This window comes from Embiotoca jacksoni, unplaced genomic scaffold (genome assembly GCF_022577435.1).
Source record: "Embiotoca jacksoni isolate LCO1_2020_lvr unplaced genomic scaffold, fEmbJac1.0.p SCAF_9, whole genome shotgun sequence".
Classification (NCBI taxonomy): domain Eukaryota; kingdom Metazoa; phylum Chordata; class Actinopteri; family Embiotocidae; genus Embiotoca; species Embiotoca jacksoni.
This window is the reverse complement of record NW_027185447.1, coordinates 3,607,010-3,632,483: the sequence shown is the minus strand read 5'-3', so window position 1 is coordinate 3,632,483 and position 25,474 is coordinate 3,607,010. Positions and strand designations below refer to the sequence as shown.

General features: G+C 41.9%; 1 protein-coding gene across 4 annotated transcripts; it reads right to left on the bottom strand.

Moving 5' to 3' along the window:
* Positions 1 to 1,050: 1,050 nt before the first annotated feature.
* Positions 1,051 to 23,764, bottom strand: ralgapb (Ral GTPase activating protein non-catalytic subunit beta). 4 transcript variants are annotated; one of them, XM_069140302.1, is made up of 31 exons: positions 23,603 to 23,764; positions 22,476 to 22,699; positions 19,458 to 19,660; positions 19,101 to 19,267; positions 18,823 to 19,009; positions 18,480 to 18,611; positions 18,001 to 18,179; positions 16,652 to 16,803; positions 15,553 to 15,790; positions 14,925 to 14,960; positions 13,838 to 14,039; positions 13,539 to 13,706; positions 13,244 to 13,358; positions 12,295 to 12,442; positions 12,127 to 12,191; positions 11,901 to 12,045; positions 10,340 to 10,461; positions 9,382 to 9,564; positions 9,136 to 9,284; positions 8,167 to 8,354; positions 7,889 to 7,992; positions 7,567 to 7,722; positions 6,685 to 6,894; positions 6,244 to 6,402; positions 5,827 to 5,995; positions 5,573 to 5,695; positions 5,336 to 5,472; positions 5,117 to 5,225; positions 4,825 to 4,903; positions 4,050 to 4,198; positions 1,051 to 3,287 (listed from the first exon to the last, which is right to left on the bottom strand). In XM_069140302.1, exons 2-31 carry the CDS (start codon positions 22,650 to 22,652, stop codon positions 3,094 to 3,096), a joined length of 4,545 nt encoding a protein of 1,514 aa, XP_068996403.1. In that variant the 5' UTR covers positions 22,653 to 22,699; positions 23,603 to 23,764; the 3' UTR covers positions 1,051 to 3,093. The 4 variants fall into 4 exon arrangements, with proteins under 4 accessions (XP_068996403.1, XP_068996404.1, XP_068996405.1 ...); XM_069140303.1 differs by having other exon boundaries at positions 7,567 to 7,719; XM_069140304.1 differs by lacking the exon at positions 14,925 to 14,960.
* Between the last annotated feature and the right edge of the window lie 1,710 nt (positions 23,765 to 25,474).

Genomic DNA, 25,474 nt, shown 5'->3' with positions numbered 1-25,474 from the left:
TTTTGTAACTGCATATGTGCCATGTGAAGATTTAAATTACATTTCTAAAAGGGAAAAACTATCAATTTAGCCGAGTATTCAATCAACATAGCCTCTGCATTTCCTTATGCAGCCATAACATGCTTCAAAATATATCAATAGTTACTAGGTTATACCTAAAACATACAAACCATAACAAAATGGTAACTGGACAGCTATAAGGCAATACAAATGTGAGCTTGCATTTCACCTTTTAGCCAAATGCTACATGCCAACAAACTTAAACACACATTAAAACATTAAACTGTCACGAATTTCAAGTTTCATGGAAAATTGAGTCTTAATTTATTTTAAGTTAAGAGTCAGGACTTTTACAGTGCTGTCAAATATTTAAAATAATGTATATGTTAAACTCAATTAGGCCCCTACCTGACACAGCAGTGTCTCACCTGTACATATTCAGGTAATCTAAGGGAAAGGCGCCCTCTGGTGGATGCAGGGTTAAGTCCTATTTTCAACAAGCTGCGGTACAAAAAGCGTTCTACTTTGTAAATATACTGTAACATTGATGTGCTCTTGACCTCCCTCCCCCCCCAGTAGATCTGAAAGTAATTTGCAGCTTGGTCCTCTTCAACATGTGGTCACTGATGGTCTGTGTATTTTTTCTAAGGGCAAACGTGTGATTTTACTATCAGGACTACAGCTGTAGACCAAATCTTTTTTTTTTCCGGTTACAGCCAGTAAACATTTTAATAAGAGTTTCAGGGCGTGGAGACTCACTTGCTGCCACTGGTCTCACCCCAGGGATGTAGTAATATCGGTATTAGTATCGGGCTCGTTTCGCTGCATTCATACTCAAATACCACCCTCAGTGCCACAGGCAGCATTCATTCTGTTTGAGCAGAATAACTGAAGTGTCAGCATTTTATTCAGACTAATTAGAGCAACTAAGATCTGAATCAAGTTGCTTCTGAAACGAAAAAGTTGTTCATCAATTAAATATAAAAAAGAAAAAGCAGAAGTGGAACTTCCTGTTTAAGAAAAAAAGTCAAATATTAGAAATGGGAGAAATTAAAATGTCAATAATAGTTTTAATCAATGCATGTTACATTCAATACCCATTGCGTTCCTCCCACACATAATTGCATACATACATAACTTTCCTGCCATCTCAAGACGAGGAATGCAACAGACAACTTGTAAATGCCTTACACTATCATATATTTACATATTAATTCTCCTCCACTTCTGTACATGGCAAATCCTTAAATATGATCAAACATCAGAGGAGTAACAGGATACAATGCGTGACTGATTGTATGTAGTTTTTCGAAGCATATTTAATGTACTTTCCTTCCAAAAAAAGGCATGTGCTTACAGCACTGTCGTAAAAAGTGAGTCACAATTAGACATGACAGGTTAAAAAGTCCACGCCGACCTCGTCTTCATTCAGATTTAACAAGATAAAACTCTTCCTTCAGCAGGGTTTTTTCTTCCAAAACTGCACAGAAAGTACAAAAGGACATGTACGGTAACCAAAGAGAATAGAAAAGAAACAGAAAATGTGCTCAGTGCATTAAGACTTTCCAAGATAACAAAGAAACTTAGAGGTGTTTGCCCTGTTCCATGTCTGTGATAAATAAATTCACATTGTTACAGGCAGACAGTGAGAGGGCTTCAATCGAAACTAAAGCACAGTGAGTAAACAAGAGTGAAGCAATTGATTAAACAAACCCCAAAAAGAAATAGTGAAGGCAAAACAGAATGTATAACTGGCATGTTAAATATTTTCTTCCTGGGTTTACGATTTAAAAAAATTACAGCTTTGATCAGCCAAAATGTGAAGAACCCTGTTAGCTACATGGAGTATTTTGGCCTTTGAGTCGATCGTGCAGACTTTGTTTGGAGGAGCAAGACATGTCAAGATGTGCTATGGTTCCTTTTGGTATTACCAGAGCTTTCTCCAGGAGCTCTGGACCTGCTCTCGCCATCAGTGGACTCCAGCATTAAGAGTAAACCTTTCTGTCAGGTTACGTCTCAATGGGGAGTTTGAATGGATCAACTTGAGATTCCCGTGTGTTTAAAGTGACAGTTTTCATCTGTTAGATGCCTTGTATGGGTTTTTTAAGGGTTCCCTGACTCCTTGTAGTGTCAACCGACAGGCTGAACAAGCAAAACATGTGGCCGTGTACACACACACACACACACACACACACAGTGTAGTGGAAGTTGTGCGATGAGATGGTCCGGCACAGAGCAGAGGTGTCAGAACTGGCATCACATACAGCAAAACAAAACAGGAGTCTTTTAAAATCATCTGGGAAAAAAGAAACTACAATGTGTGTGTGTGTGTCAGCTGCTGTGATCGCCAAACGTGTGTTCGCATGAGGAAGACTAGAGCAGGCGTCTGGATGTTGTTGCAAAAATTCCGATTACGGGGCAACAATCTGTGTTTCCTTGAAGCCACCTGCCTTGAAACCGTGTATATTACAAAACATCTTCTTTCTTTTTTTTAATGATGCTTACATGTTTACGTCCTTGGCAAAAATCCACTCAAGAAATCTGTTTGATTTGAAATGTACAAACAACAGATGTGCAGATCAGGATTTTGTACACAACTCTGTATTAACCAAACCTCATGAAAGTCAGTCATATCACAGGGTTTTAAAGGACAAACTGTTTACAAGTTCAGAAAAGGCCAAACAGTGTAGCTATTGTATTGCAGTTAAGAGACAAGCAGAAACTCTTTTGCCACAAAGCAGGAAGCTAAACGAGGAGAGACGGTCACTGTTGAACTGCAGCCGTTCAGATCTCCAGTGAGCGGCCGCGACACAGAAATGGAGGTTGTTCCACCTTGGCATGGGTTTTGACACTTTGATCTCGGAGTCAAAGGCAAACAGTGTTGATATATGTATTCATATAAATAACAAAATAGTACAGTATAAATATAAAGATTCTGTGTGTGTGTGTGTGTGTGTGTGCACGCACAGTTGTAAATGGTGTGTGGGGTAAGTGTGTGTGTGTGTGTGTGTGTGTGTGTGTGTGTGTGTGTGTGTGTGTGTGTGTGTGGTGTAGTATGCGCTCGTGAGCCAGTGTTAGGACAGGACAGGGGGGTTAGAGGTGAGGCTTTCCCTCGCCCACCTCGTGGAAGAGCGAGGTGTAAAACTCGGGCTCCAGTTGCTTGTTGCGGTAACGTTGCACGATCTCTGTTATTTTCTGCTTTCGCCTCACGTGAGGCGGGTTGTACAAGTCACTTTCCAGGCGCTTCCGTCGGCACACGTTGATGACTGTTTGACGCACTAGAAACCCTGCGAGGAGGACGAAGAAAAAGAAAGAAAAAAGAAAAATCAGTAACTTTCAAACGCAACTGTGTGCAAACAAACTTCACGAAATGGATGAATCCTGCTGCATCTTATTATTCCCACAATTTTTCTGCAATAGATGTTCACGTTAGAAACTCTGCTGAAAACATGACGGCACAAACTCAGCCTCCAAAGAAAACTTACTTCAATCGACAAAAATAACTCCTTCTTTTACAGTGGAGCTCTTGAACCTCTCGTCTCATCATCAAAACAAATCACATGCCGTCTGACAAGAAAATACAGCAAAACAGGAAGTAACGGGGTTTACGGGAAATATTGTCTTACCATGAAAATTCAGCGACCAATCCTCACACTTCTCTGTCTATTCACACAGCATGTGATAAATTATGTGGGTTTTATGTAACTTTACGGTTGAATGAGATCACAGTTTGTCTGTGTGAACACAGAACGTGTATTTAGAGCTTTGTTGTGTATCCTTCAAGCATTATGATGCAGGTTCAACAAGAGGAGACAAAGAACATCGATGCGTCTGCATCATCGACCTCTTAAAACCTCTGAGGTGAAACACGATGGAAACTCACTAAAATGAAGGATTTACTCCGCAATTTCAAAATAAAATATTGATGTGTGCACGCTGCTAATGAGATGATTCCCTGTGATGCATTAAGACCTGTTGCCTGTGTTCTTCCTAAGTGCGGTAAGGGAGGACTGGGAGAAGTTAAGTCAGAGCAAGAGGAAGAGGATTACCGAGAGCTCTGCGGCTGACCACCATGCCGTCCACCAGGGGAATCACCATGCCAAATTTACCCACAGCTCCGTGCAGCCGGATCCTGAAGAGTCCCGTCTTCAGAGGGTGGATGAAGATCAGAGGAACGTCCTTTTCTAGTAAACCTGACCTGCAGCAGGAACAACAGCGGGAGAGAAGAGGGGATACTGTCAGTGATTTGCAGCAAACTATAATGGTACAGAAAGACTACGCGCGGTGCTTTTAATCCCAATTATTTTATGTGGGAGTACATTTGATGGCGTTTGACAAACGGTCACCAAATATTAACGAATAAAAGACTACGGAAAGTTTGAATGCATGCGATCTATCCATCTTGATGTGATGTAGTGCTGTTGGTATGCAGAGGGAACCAAAAAATGGATGAAACAACAGATGAAACTATATCCTAGCACTGAAATACACCATAATGCAGTCCAATAGTGCTCATTGGAGCACAAAGTATTATCGTTAAATACAACTCTTGTTCTCTACAATGAAACTGAACCTAAAAAAGAATGATTAAAACAACATCCTTTTTTCACCAATACTGCTGAGCCGCAGTTCCTTTTTTCTGCCTGCTTTTGCACACTGTAGGTCGCACTTCCTGTTTTGCATTGCATGTTGGAGCACATTTGGTTTTGCAGAAGTGTTTGGTTTTTTTTCTTTCTTCCTTTTTGCATCTGACCAAAACCAACTCGTGAACCACATGTTTTTCATACCGGCAGCAACGTGCTTTGGGTGTCGACTTTTAAATACCTGCAGGAAGTGCTGTTGCTCATGCTTGCTTCCAGTCCCGTGCTGGTTTCCGCCAAGAGATCAGACAACGGGAAGTTCTCTGAAAACACACAAACAATGACAATCACGCACTTCAGTCCTTTTGTCACATACTTTAGAAAAACCTTCTTACAACCACCGTTTAAGGTTGTGAAGGTTGAGTATTTAATAATAAAAGATTTAGTGTGAAGAAACTATAATCTAAGAAAGGGAGACAATATATTTCCCCCCACCTCTAGCAGTCTTAAGTTACAGGACAGGAGGATGTGCCTACCAATATCATCAAAGCGCTCCACCCAGACCACAAACACCTTCGTCTCAGGCCCCAGTTGAGGGAAAGACTTTCCAGTCGATGACCTCTTCGTCTTCACTAAAGGACTCAGCTACAAAAACAGGAGAGTTCACAGTGACTTTAAGCAAACATGACATAGAAAAATTGGAATCGGTGCCGTCAGCATGCGGCTCACATATTCTCTCATAAGCCAAACGTTACCTTTTTGGCAGACTCAAGGTTTTCAGAGTGGTTGGGGAACAGTTCCAGTGTGAGATTGGGTTGTTTGAGTATACCGGGCATGAGGTCTGTGTTGGTGTCGGCCTCCACTGTGGAGTCACTGTGCACTGATGACTCCTCTGTCAAACACCAAAGAGAACACTTAAACTCTTTCAACCCTGAGTCCCTCACTGGGCTTTCCATGTCTATGAATTCATAGTGAAGGTGGTGAATACTGACCAGAATTTTCTGTCAGAGATGGAACAACGAAGGCAATTTCCGTCAGAGCATCAGCATAGTACAAAACTTTCTTCTCTCCGTTGAACACTGAACCTCCCGTGTCCTCAGGAGTGGCGGCTTCCTCTACAATAAAAAAAAAATTAAAAAAAGCTTATCATTGACTTTGTTACCACTAATATCCAACATGTAGATAAAAAAAAAACAGTTGCCATGATGTGCATTCGTTTAATTCAGTCTTTGGCTTTGCAGCTTACCCGCTTGTTGTATATCATTGCTGTCGGAGCAGGAGTTCAAGGACCAGCTGGTGTCGAGGTGACCAGTCCACCCTGGGTGGCGTCCCACGTCCACAGGCCAGCCCAAGGACAACAGGAACTCCAGAAAGTGAGGCTGGACGCTGCTTGATGACTCCACATTCCTCAGGATCTGATCACCGAGAACAAGAACAGATCCATTGATCTTCTTATATTTTCTACACTTCTATACACATATTATTAAAAAAAAAATAACGAGGTCAACATCTGCATATTTTCAAGTAAAATTCAAGCCCCATTTATTTCCACTTGTAGTTCAATACATGCCCAACTTCTCAATCAACATCATACCTTAACTACTGTTTTAAACTAAATCTATTGTGTCCTGCCAAAATCATTCGAGCCGAGTCCTTCCCTCACCTCGGGGCTGCTCTTCTGTCCAGGCCTCACGTAGAAAATGAAGACAGTGTCGAACGGTCTGCAGGGAAGCAGGTCCAGGTAGCTGATGTCATCAAAAAACCCTGGCAAGGACGACTCCAGGCCAATCAGATGAGGAGGTAGACGACTGTTGTTGGGTTCCTGAGAAAATGAATTAATACACATACATTGAGACTATACTGTATTAATGATAATGATATTATGAATGAAAGTATTAATATTGTTCATTTCACAGACTTAAATAGAGTCACAATTCAAACCTACCTATTAAACTATTATAAAGTATAAGTAGATGAAGTGCTTGAATATAATATTTGAGTTTGGCAGAAAATGTTTTTTGCAGTTTCAATCAAAAATGTTTTCTACTCAGCCACAAAAAAAAAAAAAAAAAGAAAAGAAAACAGAGAACTTATTTTGACCAACCTTAAGTGCCTCCAGAGACAGAAAGCCAAAATGAGAGAGGAAGAGGCGAGCTGTCTGGAACTCCTGCGAGGGTGGAGGAGGTTTGCAGTCTGTCTGAGGGTCGGGGAAAGGCTTGGACTTCCAGATTTCCTCACTGTGTCTCTCCAAGGCATTCTCGTACTCTATCTGCTTGGTCATCAGAATACGGAGCTTGTCATGCTGAAGTTCCAGCTGAAAAAAAAAGGAGATGAGACGAAATTAAAATGTAAAAGTCGTAAATTCAGCAGTAACCTTAGTGGAAGTCCCACAAACCCAAATAGATGTCACCTCCTATAGTTAATGTGAAAACTTCTCACAGGTGTCTTCTGTGCTTTAAAACAGTGTTACCATTTTAAACCTGTGCAATCGAATTCAGTCCAGTGCAACAGCCCTTCAATTACTCCGATTAAAACTTTGTCAGAGAGGCATTGATTCAACTTCTGTGTATATTTTTCACACTGCAGTTAGTTGTGGTTTCGGATTTCAGTAAAAGCTACAAATTATTCCAAGGGCTTTGCACTGGTTGAAGAAACAATCATCATCACCACACCAGATGATTTCAACCCCTATATTTTTTTTTTACAAAAAACAAACGAGGGATATTTCATGTCTCCAACAACTCACGTGGGGGTAATTACTCAGCAGTGAATTTGTGGCTCTCGAATCATCCAGCCAGTCCACACAAAACACCTGAGTTTATACAATAACAAGTTATACCAATAATTAATGTACTGCAAAGTTCTATATCAGCCATACCAACGAACACTCTTGGTTCACCTTACACCTGCAGTTGAATTGCATGTAATTAGCCTTAATGTGGAAACAAGCTCAACAACAAGTTCCAACAGGAAGTGATTCTCTCACCTCCTTGCTGACGATGTCGTCCAGGTCAGGAATACTGACATCAGCTTTGACAAGAGGGATCTTGTCCACCTCTTCGGGGAAGGGCCTCTGCTTGACGTTGTACTTGATCCCCACGTCATTGTTGGGTGTTGGACGGCCTTCAGGAACAAACACCTGCTGTGGGAGGAGAGCAGCAGGCAGGTACGGGGGAGAGTTGCGTTATCAGAGGGACAAGATGGAAGTTTTACAAAAACTCTCGCGTGTCAACTTCAAACATTTCTCGGCTGATATTGGTTCTACATTGTTGCCTTTCACTATGCAGTAATCTACAATGTGATCTCACCCTCTGATTGGCCCGAGCTCCTCTGGGTTGATGGAAGAGCTGCATGGTCCAGGCATGTCTGCCGGCCGTCCCTCGGATCAAAACTGTCACTGACGGACTGGGGTCTGTGGGGACAGAGATGCTCTCAATCATGAAGAAATAAGATGGCCTATTGGTTATTGATTTTAAGTAGCCAGTGCTTTCTACTTAGAGGGAAATGCAGTCTCTACTTTTACATTTAATAAACCAAATAACACTGTATTTTCTGCCATTACTATATCAAAAGAGATGCTACTGACTCTGCTCATTGCCAAGAGGTTGCTCCAGCATTGCAAGGATGACAGAGTTGTCCAGGACAAAGTAGCGGAAGTTGCTGGCTCCTGTGGCACTGAGTCTGGCATAGCGAATCAGGGTGTCTTCATTCAGCAGGCTGCAGGTGGAGGCCGGCCCACTGGGAGAAGGGAAGGCCCCCAACACCTGCATGATACTGGGGAACACCACAGGAACGTAAACATGAAGAAACTGGGTCAGTGTGTACTGACATTTTATTTTCTATTAGTCATCTGTGTGGCGGTTCAACACTGAAGCAGCAGAAAAATAAAACATCCAAGATCTAAATTCTTGACAAACTTACTCCTTCTTTTGCAAAAGTGGATGTTCTATTACATTTTCAATACTTTATTGTTGAAAGAAAAAAAAAAAACATTCTGGAGATAATTAGACTGCCTGTATGTATTGCGTTTTCCTACATTTTCTTGTTCTATTAGTCGGATAGACAGTATAGTCTTTACTGTGTGACTGACAAGCCAACTGATCTAATGTCAGTTTGCCGGCTATCTAGCATTGACAGTAGTTAGACACCACAACTAAGCACTTTGCTTTGTTGCTTTTCAACAAGCTACGGCACAAGACCAGATATGTGTTTATGTTTGAAGATAAGGAGGAGATGTCACAGCTAGAAAGATAGATGATGCTGCAGTTGACTGGCAGTAACTCTTTTCTATCAGTTTCATAGCCATCTGTCTGGATATCATTCAACTACCATCACACAGGAGAGGAAATTGTTATGATTGCGGTTTAATGTAAATGCTTTGCAAATGTGTTTTGATTGTCTACATGAAAGAGGAGCAGAAGAGGTTTTACATACACAAATTAATACCCAACAGCTTGTCTCTTACAAACACAGACCAACAAATACAAATGTAAATTTCTGCCAAAAAAACCCCACCATCACACATTCATCCTGTATAAACTTTGAGGAGTCTCACCAGGACAGAGTTGCCTCGGCAGCATCCTTCACCCTCATTGAAGCTGGGTTGTGCTCCTTCTCTCCTTTATGTCGGACTTCCTGTTCCTGTCGGGATTTGCTGCCGGAGATTCCCAGCTCCACGATGTCCAACACCTCGACCAAACAGTCCTGGAACAAAACAGGAACGATAATTGTACCGAACAAAATACAGTACCACTCCCCTCAATCCAAACAGCAGATATTTGAGATCGGTCGATAAGCTGACCTTCTCATCCAACATGTCGGGGTGCTCTGTGAGCCACACACACAGAAACTGGAAGGCAGCTACAATCATGGAGTGGAGGTCTCTGGATTGAAGAGGAGCTGGACGGCTACACTGGTACACAATGTAGCAACATATAGAGCTGACAGCTCGTTTACGGTCCGCAGAGTCTACCCCAACCTTTACCTGACGAAGACACAAAAAGCACAGGAAAACATAGTACATGTGATGGGTTTCATGCTACTGGGGTCAATATATAAAAGCCACTAGTGTTCAACTGCTAGGAATTGTTTTTATCCGAAATGATTACATATTTGATCATTTGTAGCTTTAGAACAAACGTTTTAAAGATAAATTACAGCATAATGCCCGTGTACTGGCACGCATTATTATGAAAAGTGAGATAACGTCATGTAGCCTTTGTGCTGCCTTGGCCTCTCCTCTCGCTGCTCTTAAACATTTCTCATTGGTGTGATATCAAATTGCTGATATTTACATATAGCTAATTACTGTCTATTTCGCTCATGTTATTTGGAAAAAGATCTATCTCACGGTGTGTTGTTCAAAATAGATGGCTCCTTCATTAAATGGAAAAGAAATGGCAGTGTCTCAAGAAACTTAGCTGGTTCGGGTCATTTGTGGTGCTTGTTGACAGCGTGAGGGCAACTCCCTTGAAATTTCTGACATAGAAGTTGACATGAACCATCCAAATGCTTCATTAACTCTCCGGGAGGCTAGATCGGCTCATTGGAGAAAGGCATGCATTATTTCCCTGAGACGAGGGGTCGATATCAAGTTAACGTGCCACGTAACAAGCTGGTTTCAGTCCAACAGTTGCCATGGTAACAGGTAGAGCTCTTTTGCAGGATTTCCCTGGAAAATCTATTGGTAGAAGCAATACAATAGTCTCTCCTTGGTCCGGCCAGCTAGTTACATTAAACCTCTGTGGTGTTCGCTTTACCTTGGCAAGTCCAGCCAGCAGCTCCAGGGCGGCGAGTGAAATGCTCATGTCTTGTTTCCACTGGGAGTTGAGCCTCTGAGTGACCAGGTGGATGCTGCGCACCAGCAGGCCTGCCGCTGTATCTGGAAGAGCTAGACCATATAACACCCCGAAATACCAAACATCGCAAAGAATAGAGCAAAGCAGGATTAAGGCCGCAAAGCTATGAAGTTATACAGGATAAAATGTTCCTGATGCCCAGTTAGTAAGTATTTCTTGTTATTCACCACATGCAGTAGAAGAGTTTGAAATCGCCACAGCACATAATGTTGAGTGAAATACGAGCATATTAAAGAGATTGGAGATGATAAACTGCAGAGGAACAGGGCTGAGCGATGTCAACATTTTCAATATAAAATGATTTAACTGACAAAAAAAAAAAAAACAGATACCATAATTACCCCATACTAATTAAACTCAATTATTACACACTGTTGCCATGGCTTCATGTGGTGTGGACATTAAGACAGGGGAGCAATCACAATTCCCCTGACAGCTCGACATGCTTTCTAAGCTTAATCTACCATTTAATACATGTAATTTAAGTATTATTAGTGAGTTGTAGAAACCATATTAATTTTAATAGTTTATACTGTTTACATGGTTTAAAACTTTGAACATCAGCAACTGCAAAGACTGATGTCAAACAAGGACAATTTTCTTTTTACACTTCATACATACCTTTACTTGCTGAGAGTTCTGCCATATTTATTTTCTTTTCTTATTCTGACTCCCCTTTCAAAATTTCGAGTTAAAGCATCTGCAGAGTTTTTAAACCACACAAGCTGATCCTGTAAAAAGTAATAATGTTGAGGGTGGAGATCAGTTAAACGTCCCAAATCATGCTCAAATGGCTGCAGCCTTTGAAACAACTGCCCGCCCACTCTGAGGTCTTGTTTTTCCTGTGCAGCATGAAGGCCTCACAACACAATGTAACAGTCCTACCGCTCTGTCCCACAGGAACCCCGCAAGATCCTGTCCTCTAATTTCCTGCTGGACCAAGTCACGGAAAAGCAGCATAATGTTTAGTGAAAATAGCTAAAAACTTGTGGCCAAATTTAAACGAGAGACCATTGTCAATATATTTTAAAAAGAAAAATCACTAAATGCCTCTTGCATCAGAAGCTCCTTCATTAGTCAAACATCACTCAGCCCTGCAGAAGAAAATACAACATCTTTGAAATGCTTCTGATTAAGCAACCTTGTTGTTGCAATCAGACAATGCATCTCGGGGCCAAACTGGCGTTTAACAGCATCACAGCAAACAACTATGAATCACCTACAAAGACATTTTACCCAACGCTTCTTAACTCTGCATACCACTTTAACCACGTTAGCTAAGAAGAACAAATGAGTTTGTTTCATCAGTTACATGTATTGCATTGATTGGTTAGCAGGTAGTGATCACTTTAAATTATCCTCCTACAAGTTTGTTATGTATAATCAGACCAACGAGAGCACTAATGTGTTAATTCACCAAGCACAAGGATGTTAGTGTATGTGCAGCAGCTTTATGTCTTACCATAATCCCGGAGCAGCGCCTGTGCGGGGCGCTCAGAGTCTGGGCTGGTGGCCTCTGTGCTGCCTCCACTGGTGAAGCTGATGCCACTGTTGGTCCGGCTGTGACTCTGACTCCTCACCGTTATGTGGCTCCCATCTATACTCCCCTGCCACCACAACAACACGGTAATCATTAAGTCCAGCTTCTGCTATTATGGAGTGTTAAACTGCAGTGATCTGAGCCTTACCGTTTCAGTCTGTGCACCTATGGACTCCAACAATGCAGAGTCTTGAACAATATTTAGCATTGCACCTGAAAAGGTGGAGAAAAATTAACAATAAGTCCGTATACTGTATGAGCAGTAAGGAGAGGCAGAGTCACCGGATAAAGAGAAAATGAGGATGTTGGCAGATACCCAGGATGAGCTGTGTGTTGGTGGGGTCAGTCTCGGTCTGCAGTGCTCCTATGAGGACATTGACAAGACGTAGCCTCAGTGATAGAAAAGACACAGGCTGGTCATGCGGCCACCCGTCCTCCTCATTGAACTTCCCCTCCAACAGAACCTAAAGCACACAAAGTCAGTCTAGTAAATAACCTGCTTGCCTGAAAACGATGCAAACAATTAAAACTTATAGGGATTCCTTTATAGTTATCCCTTGAAGAAACAAAACAAAACAAAAAACGACATCCTATTGTGTCTCCAACATGTTAAGAATTTCAAATAAGCTACGAGGAAAGATTGAATGAGCTACAAAGTCAAAAACAGAAAGTAGAAGACAAATAGAGCACAACTGTATTGTCAGCTCACAGAGAAGTATCGCTCAAACATTTTCTATCCCTCTAAAAATACCTTGTCTTTGATACTGGTTCCTAAAAAATATTTATTTAACACAAATTTGATCAAATCCATTTTAACAAAAACAAAACTACTTTTCACATTGTGGTTTAGTTTCCATGCAGTTTAGAGGAGGAGTGTAAACCAAGTTGTTTTCTGTATGTACAGAGGTTCCCTGAATGCCTCACATGCTATCAGTAAACACTAGCTTGTTGGCTGAACAGAGAGAAGTTACTGCAGTGCACATAATTCAGACAGGAATGAGAAACATGTTTAAAAAAAAGATTTTATCCACCTGGTTGGGCCTCCCAAGTAGAAACTACGTATGTTAACTGCCGTGGCTCACTGATGCAGATGCGTAAAGCTATTCATTTTAAGATGAAAATGTGGTAGCCTAGGTATGAAAATTTGGCCCCAAAGGACAAAGCTCTTTTTTAACTAGATAGTACCGAAGCAATTCGCTCTGTGTCATAAAGTGTTGAAGTTCAGTACCCAGCCTTGGAAATGCGACGGATATTAAATCTGTTACCTCTGATTTGATGTTGCCAAAGTGATGCGGCAGCGGCAGCATGGCAAGCAGGATGTTGATGGAGGCTCTCCTCAGGTCGGTAGGATTTACATACATCTTGAATTTGGACAGTTCCCTAACAAACGTGACAGAGACAAACTTAATAAAATGTCCTCCTAACTTACCTCAGACTGAAATCATAGTTTTCTAGTTTAATCAGGAAATATCACATCCATGAAAATGTCATCCAGTTAATAAATGACACAAATCTTTTATTAACTGATTTATAATTGGTGTAAGAAACCACCAAACTAACCTGTCTGGCACAATAGTCTCCAGTGCAGCTATGAAGTAGGGCACCACCACATTGATGCCCTTCAGGTCAGTACAGAAGAGAGAGGAAGAGTTGAGAATGATAGAAGCTAAAACTGGTCTACAGATGAAATCAGAGATCTGGAGACCCTGGATCAGGACCATGTAGAACCTGCAGGAAGACAACAGTAAAATATGATCCATCCAATTTTGCCCATCCTACCTAGTTTTAGGCAGTTCAATATATTAACACTGATGGAAGGCTGATGTGACTGTTTCAATACAATTTTTGGAAGTCGATACCTGGACAGGTAAACGGGCAGAATGTCCTCTCCAGTTTTCTTGCTACAAAAGATGCGGCTGAGAGTCCCGCAGGCCTCGGCTCGACCTGCCTCGTAGCTCTCTGGGAACTCGTTGGCATCGAACATCGGGTTGGACACCATCGAGTCGGTGGACATTTGGGATCCCTTCCTTCTCAGCTCCAGACCCACTTGAGTGGCTATCGCTGTAGAGAGCGGGAAGAGACAAAGAATGAAAGGACCCTGAATTGTATGGTGGTCAGTCGTATTCATGCATGTATGAGAAACAAGCAAACATAGACATGTATCTACTATATGCACACTATAACAAAAAGTTAACAGTAAAAACTTGAAAGAAAAAAAGCAACAAACAAGCAAACATTTAATCGCTGTCGCAACGAGAGAGAATAAAGACTTCAAGGACTGCAGACACACACTCACATCCCATTAAAAGCATTCAATAACGGGAACTCTGACACAAAGAGTTTGCCATAGAAGTTCCACCTATTACTGGCACAAAGAATTAGCAAGTGTGGTGTGCTGGTACTAAAATGTGTCAGTCATTCACTGCAGCAAGGCCACAAAGCAAAATCCCTGTGTCAGCTCCCTCAATGTTGCAATTATATGACTGTCACTCAAGGTACAGAACATTCACTTCATGCATTGAGGCACCAAACCAATAAAGTCCAAACTCAAGTAAACTGACAACACAAAAAGAAATTACAACAAACAAAACATTAATGCTTAACTTGAAAGGGGGGGGTTCTGAAACTAAATCAAAAGGATAAGCGTGACTCAAAGGAAAAGAAAATGACAACTTAAAATGGGGTTGGCATTATCACAAACTGGCAACGTTATGGTCGAGACAAGTGGTCAGTTGGTGAAACCCATTCCATCACCTTTGGAGAAACGCTGAAATAACGCTGGTGAACTTTGATATATATACATATATACATATGTATGACAAGGAGTGGGAACGGAAAACAATGGTGACAATGGCGATGATCATGAGGAACTCAACTGAAAAGCAGGAAGAGTTGTCAAGAAACGCAAATCAAGTGAGGGAAAAAAAAGCTGCCGTTCCTACTTACAAGATTTATAAGAAAGGAGAATTTGGATAAAAGAGGCTGCAAGATAACAGAAATAGTGGAGAGAGACAAAATCAAAGCAGATCCAAGATTTTGGGATCAATTCATATCAGGCATGAATTGTGTTTTTGTTTTCCTCAATACATGACTTTTGACCCATTACAACTCTTTAACATTAATCAGACATGGTAGACACGTGCAGGACACTACACCAAAAAGAGAAAAATAAATGGAGTCAATAATGAGCCGAACTCCTTTGCTACACTCGTACTGTATGTGCTGTCAGTGACTCCTCTAGTGATGATTTTACCATAAAATGACTGTATGAAATCTTCAGCATATGATTCTATGTAGTTTAAATAGTTGGTAGATGCAAATGGTTTAGAATCAGATGGAAATCTCATGTGAGGCCATTTCTAACCAAGCCCTCCACACACAGGAAGGCACAAGGAAGTTTCAGAGAAAATGGTGAAAAAAAAGAAACGATATCCCGACAACATATAGTAAAAAAAAATAATAATAACAAGACCAAAAACACAGATAACTCCACGAAAACACATACTAATGAACAGCAACACCCACCTGCCCATGCATTAATGGAAACGCTATTAGCCGTCGCTTCGCTTCTTACCGGTCATGCTGGGGTCTCGGCTGAGGCCGCTGTGGAGCTTACAGTGGACCAGAGCGGCGTCGAAAAGCCACTGGCCGAACAGGTTGAGGATGCTGTTGACCTTTGGCCGCGCCGGGGCCGGCAGGGGCCGAGACTCCCAGTTGCTCTGGTTGGGGCTGGAGAGCAGGGTCGGGGAGGACGAATTTTGCTGCTGCTGCTGCTGCTGCTGGGATGCTTTGGTTGGCTGACTACTGCTGGCCTGCACGGTGCGGTGGGATAGAGGAAGAAATTGGATTAGGGCTTCGAACAACACCACGAGAGCACACGCAGAAAAGACGAGTAGAAAAGATGATTTCTTGTGACTTTCTCCACATAAAACAAAGAGCGGATGTGAAACACACACTGATTTGGACAGGTGTAACGCACTCGTCCATAAAATCCTAGTTAAGTTATATAGGCGACAACAATGCATCACAAAAGTATTAACTTTGTTCTGTCTGTCAAACAAATAAAACAAACATGGACCTAAACTTTCTACTCGTGCACTTACTGAATATGACTTTCTGTAAGAGTCAGTTCAGACCAAAGATTTGCGATGATTTAATATTTTCTACCACTCGTAATTTGCAAGTCTGCAACCTTCTGAAAGCTCAGAGTTTACACCAAAGCTACTGGACGAGACAGTGAAACGTCGCCATAGTAATGACTCCCTGCACTTCTGTTTTAACTGCTGGCGTTTCACGCTTTTTCGTGGCTATATAGTTTTACATTATGCATTTTAGTTGTGATGAAACTGCGTAAACATAAAAAAGCAAGAAGGTAGAGAATTTGCAGCCACCCATGGGTGCTTCAATGGACTGCCCGGGGCACTTATGCAAATTTGTTAGGTGTACTTGAAACAGATCTGTCCTGTTTAATCAGTTTCTCTCTTCTTTTTATGGAGCAGTTCTGGCATTTATAGGAGCTGATGTCTCCTAATAGGCAGAATAAGCAGTATTCGGCTCAGTCGTAGTCGTTGGCTTGAATCGAGCTGAGTTGGGTCCTTTTACTCTGCTCTGAAACAGTTTAGTCTGTTTACGAATCTTTGGTCTGAACTGGGCTTCTTCACAGTTGGACTTACAGTTGAACTCTTGCTTGTTGTTTTGGTGACCACTGCATGCCGCTGCTTGCGGCTGTGAGGGGGCGTGGTGTTGGTGATGGAAGGGGGCGGGGACATGCTCATTCTGTTGACTGGGGTGGGCGGGGCACTGTCAGCCCTGGGACGTGATATACCTGTTGACAGGAAGTTAATATGAGCTGGGAACTATAGTCAGTTTTTTCCTCATAGCAATAGAGGGGGGGTCTGATTAGCCTCAGCGAACAAGAAAAAAAGATTTCCTCTCCTCCACTGCTCAAGTGGACAGAATTTGTTTGGGTAAATATAATCATTTGAAGTCATTTCCAATTTTGAGTGTTATAAGACAAAACAATGAATTCAAAATCTGTGAGTTGATCAGAGACAATATTCATTCGTAGACATGCAAGACAATAGTTAGACACAAATCATCAACAACTGATCCATCTTGATTGACTTTTTGTTTCTGCAGGAGACCCCCTGGTTGATGATCTTGTAGTTTAGTATAAATATCTGGAATACATCATTTTGCTAGTAACTAACTAACTAACCCCACTTGTTAATGTCATCACCACCAATAAATAGACCAATCCATCATATGCCCACAGTATCTCATTATATGACGTATCAGCTGGTGTCTGTACCATGAGAGATCAGCTTTGGAGAAAAAGTGAACACCCTCTCCCGTACATCTCTCTTTTCAACAGAGACACCTACAGTGTAAAGAGAAAAATACACACTGACATGTTTCTACTCAAATGTTTTAACAGGTACTACTGATGGATATCCTCCACCTTGGTTTTACTCAGGGGCAGTGCCTGAATAAACACTGGAAAGAAGGCAAAACTGTTACAAAAAGTAATGCTTGGATTTGCTATTAATAATTCATATGATTAAGTGTTCTGTATAGATTACTTTTTTCCTCTAATAATTGCATACCTGATATTTCTGTGGTCTTTTTTTTTCTTACCCTACAACACCCACTGGAATCTACTTATTTTAATACAGTGTAAAAATGAACTTTGATGTCTACTTATATTTTTGTCAAAGTAAAATTTGCTTTGCATATGATGCAGCACAGGCTTTGAAAATCTGTCAATTGTGTAACTTTGACAAAATTGTTGGGATACCTTACTTAAGCAGGCAACTGCCTAAAAGACGGGAATAACACATTTCACAAATAAACACCACAAAACCATACATTGCAAAATGGTCAGCAATGACGCTAACATGACTTTTAGTGCTCTTGTCGGATCTTGGTGCCATTTAATCCTCACCTGGATGCTTTGTTTACTTGTTAATGTCTTAAGTGAAAAGAAAACGGAGGTTTTCATCCTAACTCAGCATCCTCTTACCCAAGAAGGCGTCCACTAAGCAGCTGACGCCCTTCATGGCTCTGAAGAAGATCTGGGGAAGCTGTTTCAAACATGGATGCAGCACCACTTCATGGGGGATACCGCTCGAGTTGAGGAACTGTTCCTGAAACTTTGGAGTGGTGCTCACTATCGCTGGGTTGCTCAGGTCCACTGGGTTGCTGGAAATAAAAAGGAACGATAACATAACATAAAGCATATTGATGCCACAAACGCTTTCTTGGCTATTCTGAGTGAAAGAAAGTTTAAATACAAGAAGGACGAAGTGGATGAAAGAACTGAACAAAGATGAAATAATGTAAAACATAATCAGCCATTTAAACAGACAAGAAGAAGAGCAACTTCCCCTAAAAATACAAGAGCAAGGAAATCATCTATGTCAGTTTGGACTAGTTTTTTTTTTAATAGGGAAAGCACGTATGTTTTTCAGGTGAAAGCACTTATATTGAGGCATTATGCACCTGAGCATGTGGAGAAAGCGGTACCACGTCTGTGCCACGCAGTCACTGTCCATCTCTAAAGGAATCAGATTGGCATCCTCATCAGGAACTTTAAAAGGTGGGAAGGATGGTCCGTGGGAGAACCGCAAAAGTCTGGAGAAGGAATATAGAGATGACCACATTTAATAGAGACTATAGACTGACAAAAAAAAAAAAAAAAAAAAAAAAAAAAAGCACAGCAAGTCTCTGATGTTTTTTTTCTATTCATCAGGACAAACACTTTGTTTGGTTTGCTTCTCCCCACAAAACTTTTTTTCAGCACTAACACTAAGACCACATTAAGTTGAATTCAAATCATTTGAACCTGGAGGTCAGAGCACAGGCCACTCGGCTCCACTGCTCCACCACCGGAGGGTGATGTCTCCAGTTGGCCAGCATCTCCCGTGCCGTCTTCCAATATGGCGGCGTGGGAAAGCAGCGGGCACATGCCAGCAGCCACACCTCAAACAGCACTGCCATCAGCTTCTCTGCCAGTTTCTCTGCTACACCCACTGAAAGAAGGGGAAATATCAGGGGATTATTACAGCTAAACTACAAACTAATAAAAAAAGGAGGAGTTTAGGTGGAGGGGGCGGGGCTTACCTCCAACTGTGGGCGGTGCAAGCAGTGTGTCGTTGATGCGAAGCAGGAAGAGCAGCAGCACCTCCCAGGTTTCTCTCACCATGGAAACGGACTCACGTGCCAACTTCTGGACTGCAGTCAGAACCTGCTGGCAAAGCCTGATGTGGACCAGATTGTGTTGTTCAGGTCTGGAGGGAGAAAAAGTGGGTTTGAAAGGAGGACATCACAGAGACAGACAGAGAAAGGATGTAGGAGAGGAAATGTGAAGACAAACAGGAGGTATTGTGAGAGATTTAAGTGCACCAAGTAAAAATGCATGTATTTATAAATTATACCTTCAGGAAATTAAAGTCGACCGTGTAAACTTTTCTGACATACCTTGGTACGAAGACGTTGTAGAGATGCTTGAGAATAGTCTGGACGTACATATTGGGCTCCTTGACCACAGGCTGAGGCATCGAGTCCCTGGGCGACACCAGGGCCATCATCCAGTCTGTGTACACATCCACACACAGCTTGACGGTGTCGCCCTCTAGCGGGAGGGTCAGGCCATAACACAGCACCTCCATGGTCCACTTGACCTGGGAACCAAACCATTCTCATCAACTTATGTTCATATGCTTTTCAATTGTAATTCACCAGCAAAAATGTCACATCAAAACTGTTCAGCGGCGATGTGAATTTGTGACAGTTGTTATAAGAAGAAAAGTTTCAATAGATTCGCATCAGCTCATTGTTCAGAGAAATGGTGGCTGGAACATCCTCTATATATAACTATATAAACAACTCACTATCCTGACCGCCTATTTCTGTAACAATGCTATTTCATACGCTCTGTCATACAACACCGGGTGGCTGCAGACACAAACAATCAACTTCATTAGTTGTTATGTAACATCTGTTCCACTTCCTCACAATGTGATTAGTTGATGCCGATGGTCACTCAGCGAAAGCGCAGAAAAACCAACCTCCTTTCATAATAAAGGAAATAACTCGGCTTTTCCCTGGATAAGATTCACGTTCTGTGTAAAAGTACTCACAGTTTGAAGAGGTATATTAACATGCAATTTAATTGCACAAAGAAACCCTGTTTTTTAATGACTGGTGTATTTTGTGGCATATTGCTTTGGAGTCGTTTTGTAACCAACTGCACATGAAACAGAAAGAACGACAGCTGCCAACCACAAGGGGTTTAGCGCACCTGATTTACTGTCTCATAACAATAAAGCCCAAAGGTTTAGAGTAAGATGATTACAGCAATAACAATCTCAACCATATGTTTCTGAGACTCTCGCCAAACGAAAAACAGACTGTATATTCAAAAGACAAGTGATGAATGAAAACCAGATTATTACTCTCTGGTGAATGTTACATTTAAACATCAATCAAAGATGGCAGTAAAGACTGGGGGTTTTATAGCCCTTATCTTGATTCAAAATCTGATATATTCAGTATCAGCAAATATTAAGTCCAATCCATTTAAAAAAAATGTTAACACAAAAAAGCTGCATGCTTTGCCTAAATTCAGCCAACATTAAGTGCCTGCAAACAAGTTCTCCTTTGACAGTTTCCTGCAATATTTCCCAAAGTGTTTTGTTTTATATTCGCGGAGATGTCAGTGTGGATCAGTCGTGGAAGTAAAGTCGACCCAAGCTTCATCCTCAGCATGACGAGAAGTTCAAAGCAACAGCAGCACTTCAGATGCACGGCGCACCTGAGAAACAGTGCGGAAATATTTTCTAACCCTGACGCAGCTCCCGTCGCATCACTTCCTGACACATGCTGTCACATCATTAATTGAAGCTGCTGGCTTCCTATGAGCTCCGTGGTTTCAGTGTCTTGTTAGAGGACTGGGAGACTTTTAGACAGCTGGTGGATACAGACTATGTAAACAAAAAGATCAGAAATGTATCTTGCTTTTTAACGCCGATCCATTAAAAAATAGCCTGAATCAGCTTCTGTCAGCAGTAACACTGCAGAACACTGGGTACATAGTGTGTGCTGCTTCAGGGCGTTTAAAACATTAAAATAGGAATTTAGCATGTATTTTTCTAGTATTCATTCCATAATGCATTCACTACATGTAGAAAAACAGACACACAAATGTGCACCAAAGCTGCGGTCATTTTGGTAAACACAGAAGGAGAAGTTGAGGTTGAACTGTACCAGCGGCACTCACCGTGTGGTGAGTTTCAGGTGTGTAAAAGCAATCTCTGTTGTATTCCAGCTGTCAGGCCTTCATACGCTTGAGTAGCTACAAAAAGTTACTCCTGAGTAAAAGACTTATGACAGCCGGACTGAGTTTTTCCAAGTAGAATTTAAATGGACTTTGGGATCGTTAGGAAAAAAAAAAAATCTTGGCATAAAATTGAACTTTAAGCCTCAGTGTCAAGCATTACATCGGATCAATATCACATACTGTCTCCACTGCAGTGAAATATTGTCCATTAATTGTAATGGCAGGAAGTGGGGAAACTGCTCAAAACATAGGAAATGATGAATGAATCCAAACACAGAGAAGTCAGACGAAATCCTGATTCACAGTGCAGGCAATCTCAGACTGATCTGAAGATTCAACTTGACAATAACACAAGGCACAAATCCAGTATGGCGCTGGCGTTCGTCCCAAATATGTCCAATTGCTGAGCTGGATTTACGTAAACACAGAAAAACCCTGAGTGTAGATTTACAGAGAAGAAACATAGAATCTATTAAAATAGAAATAGAAAACTAATTTCAACTTTCATGTTAAATTAGACATTGTCAGTTGCTTTCACTGCTTGTTTGCCAACATATTTTAGGTTAACCTCATTTAAAGAGATCCAGTTGCCATGATTATTTCCAAATCTTAACCAATTATCTTTTTTTTCCTTCTTTTTCTTTTTAACAGCATCACCATGTAAAAACGCTGAGTGTGACTGAGAGATACAATAATCACTGGTATTACGTATATCTATAAAGCCCTGACTGGAATATTTCCATCATTCAACTCTAGTCCATGTGAATCATGGACGCATGTGACCTAAAACTGAACTCTCATACTTCTTGGACACGTCAAGAATATAATCAATAATCATCCTCTGCAGGCCTTGACTGATTTGTTAATTATGTATGCTTCTCTGTTGTTACTTGTCTTCCTTGTGTAATATTTGATACGTAATCCCTGAGCGGCTCTCGGCATTAATGTGTTGTAGTCCGCATTTTCTGAAGTAAACGATGGAAAAGGGATCAATAAGGCCGAATCCTCCTCCAGACAAATGGAAATAAGTTCAAAAGCCGACAGGCTCCGGCAAAGTGTTTGCGATAGGGGACGGCAGCTCGGCAGACCACCGAGGCGTCGAAAACACACGTCTGGGCATTGCACAGGAAGCCCTCCGGCGCGGACCGACCACTCACCTCTTTGTCTGTTTTCAGGATGTTCTCCGTGGCGACCGGGCTCACGGCCGTGCCCAGAGGCTTGACCACAGCATTTGCCACCTCGGTGCCCACGGCGGTGGGGTAGGTGTGCAGGACGCTGAGGTGGCCCTGGTCACTCTGCACCACCAGCTGCAGCGAGCGCCACTCGGAGTACATGCTGCTGACGTCTGCTGCACTTCTCTACTCACACCGCCTGCCTCCACCTGCAGACACACGGGGGGGCAAAGGAAGTCAGCGTCACGTGACAAAGTTGGGAGAGCCGCGAGCACACGCTTCGCATCTGATCTGATGTTTGGCACCAACACAGCTGTGTGTGTGTGTGTGTGTGTGTGTGTGTGTGTGTTTACGTGTCAACATAAATATAAACAGACGTCTCGTTTGTGTTCATCTCGAAGTGTTTCAGAGTGCAGGATTAAAACGAGCCACGCTGGTTCAGACGAAACATTAAACGTGACAGCAAAACAAGCAGTCACGTGACCCGCACGCAGCGCGACACGCAACGCATGTCGTGAACCGTGTTGAAAGGTTGAAAGGTTAAAGGTTAAAGGTTGGACGGTCTCCTCCGGGTTCACCGGGGTGACAGCGAGCAGGATTTCAACGTTGTCACCCCCAACACGGAAACTAAAAAAAAAAAAAAAAAAAAAATTAAAAAAAAGTATTAAGAGCAGCATTTCGCGGCACATGTTATCTTTTTGTTCTGCCTGGATGCCCCAAAACGAAGGAAGGAACCCCTCCGTCCCCGTGTGCAGGCTCCGTCCCGTCCCGGGTCGGGGTCGGGAACCAGCCCGGCCGGAGGAACCACAACCAGGAAACGGTTCTGGACGTTAGTAGCTCGCTAACGCTAGCTAGCATCGACATCAAAACATCGCCCTCGTCTCGTCCCGTGACACCGTGTGACGGGAGCCTCCTTCTGACTACGACGAGAAGATATCGTTGATTAAAAACCGGCCCTCGTGTGTTCCGACTTCATCTCAAACTCCGCTGCAGTCTGTCCGACGGTGCCAGCTAGCGGAGCTAAATGCTCGCTGCGCTAGCCCGCTCGTTGACATCAGCTGTTCGTTTGTGCTAACTGGCGACTCGACTTCACGAAGACGTTTCCGGTTTACCTGGACCAGCTGGAAATGTTGTCATAACAGGGCTCCGAAACTCGCAGTTGGTGCTTTGCGTGCGTCCTCCCGTCTAAACCATAACAGCCTCCATCTTCGCAATGTCAATGTAAAGCAGCCTGGTGGGCTAACGGGAAACGGGATCCGGCGGTTAGCGCCCCCTGCCGGCGGGTACAGGAAGTGCCTCCGGTGCTGCGTTCAGGTGCTCCCGGCGAGCTCGTTTTCAAGCGCTCACGGTCAATAACAAAACAAAATCTCTGTCCCTGGAAAGAAGATGCGGTAAGATGCTGGCGTGTATACCCAGTGCCAGAACCCCCCCCCCCCCCCCCCCCCCCCAAAAAAAAAAAAAAAAAATGTGGCAGAGGGATTAAAATACGCGGGGCGTCAGTTGAACTGCAACTTTCGCTAAACGCGACTTTAATTCAACATGCCCTTTGACACGCAGCGAACGTCACATGTCAACATCGGCTCTTCTCATTGGCTGTTACCGTAATTTACTGTAACATAAATTTGCCTGTTGACAATACAAAAATAAATATTAACATTATCAGTCGAGAGCACATTTTTAAGTATGTCAACATTGTGAAAAAGGAAATTAAGTTTAAATGAGACATGATAGATTATGTAGAATTTAACAAGAATTTTATCCGAAGTCTTCAATGACAAAATGTCTCTTCAAATATGCAGATGGAGAAATTAAGATGAATGTAATGCTACAATTCAATGAACACTGACCTTAATCAACCAAAAAAAACAAAAACAAACAAACAAACAAATCATACATTCTTACTATCTGTATTGTTGATTCACAATTGTGACAAACTGATGCTTCCAATGACCTGCAGGGGGAACCCTTGATACAGAAAAGTTGGGCTTTTTAGTCACTCATTAGCATATTGTTACATTAATCTGTTTGGGTAATTAATCTGTGAATAAAATATGAAATAATCCAAGTCTAATAAAGAATTTAGCTTCAGGAGTGATTGAAAGTAAAATAGCCTTCAAACAAAATGGACCTCTATGTACGTATCAAGCATGATCTTGTACTAATAAAACTGTGATGTGACGTTGTTATCATAATTCTGTTCTTTTAATCTTCCCTAATTAACTGTTGTTTCTAAAAAAAAAGATCCTAGACATGACCTGAAAATGAGCCAAAGTGCTGTGTTTCCAAGCATTTGGAAGAAAGTATCCTGTGTTTCAAGGCAAATAACTGAGGCTTTTTTTCTTTTGAAGAAACTTGGATTGTGTTTTTGTTTTTTTATAAGTAACAACCACTCACTTTAGGGATTTCATTTTATATTTCCACACATTTAGGGGATTTAGAAGAGGCAGATTATAAGAAGATTGTTCTAAATCAAAGCAGTAGATGCTCTGATGACCTGAATTTCCGTCCTTAGTATGGGTCAAAATTGTTCTGGATGCTACACGTTCCACAATGGATCTTTCATTAGACCTGATCTACGTGGTAAATTATCATTTCAGAGCTACTGCACAACCACATAAGACATCATGTTAGTTTTGACTGGCTGAGTAGCATCTTCATCAAATGAATTTAATGTGTAAAATTTGCAAGTAGTAGAAGATGAGAAGCACACAAAAGTAGATGCAAACATAGCTGACCAGCTGTACTTGTCCACAAGTGGATTTGATTCATGGATCTTCAGGTCTACAGAGAAGGCGACTTGCAGGCTGCGGCACCAGGAGGTCAGACAGTTTATGATAATACAATGTTAAGAAGTTGCCGGCATGGTGGCGCAATGGCTACCACTGTTACTTCATAGCTATGGGGTAAGTGGATTGAGCCCTTGTGACAAAACTGAAAATTATATCCTGTTTCCAAACAATATCCGTGTCAGTTTTGGTAACATT

Bases quoted from the DNA above. Each gene is read 5' to 3' on its own strand.
- ralgapb (XM_069140302.1), bottom strand. From the start codon at position 22,652: ATGTACTCCGAGTGGCGCTCGCTGCAGCTGGTGGTGCAGAGTGACCAG. The intron at 6,403-6,684 runs GTTGGTCAAAAT...TCATTTTCTCAG, and splicing joins TGTCTCTGGAGGCACTTAAG to GAACCCAACAACAGTCGTCT. The intron at 5,996-6,243 runs GTGAGGGAAGGA...CTCGGTGATCAG, and splicing joins GACAGAAGAGCAGCCCCGAG to ATCCTGAGGAATGTGGAGTC.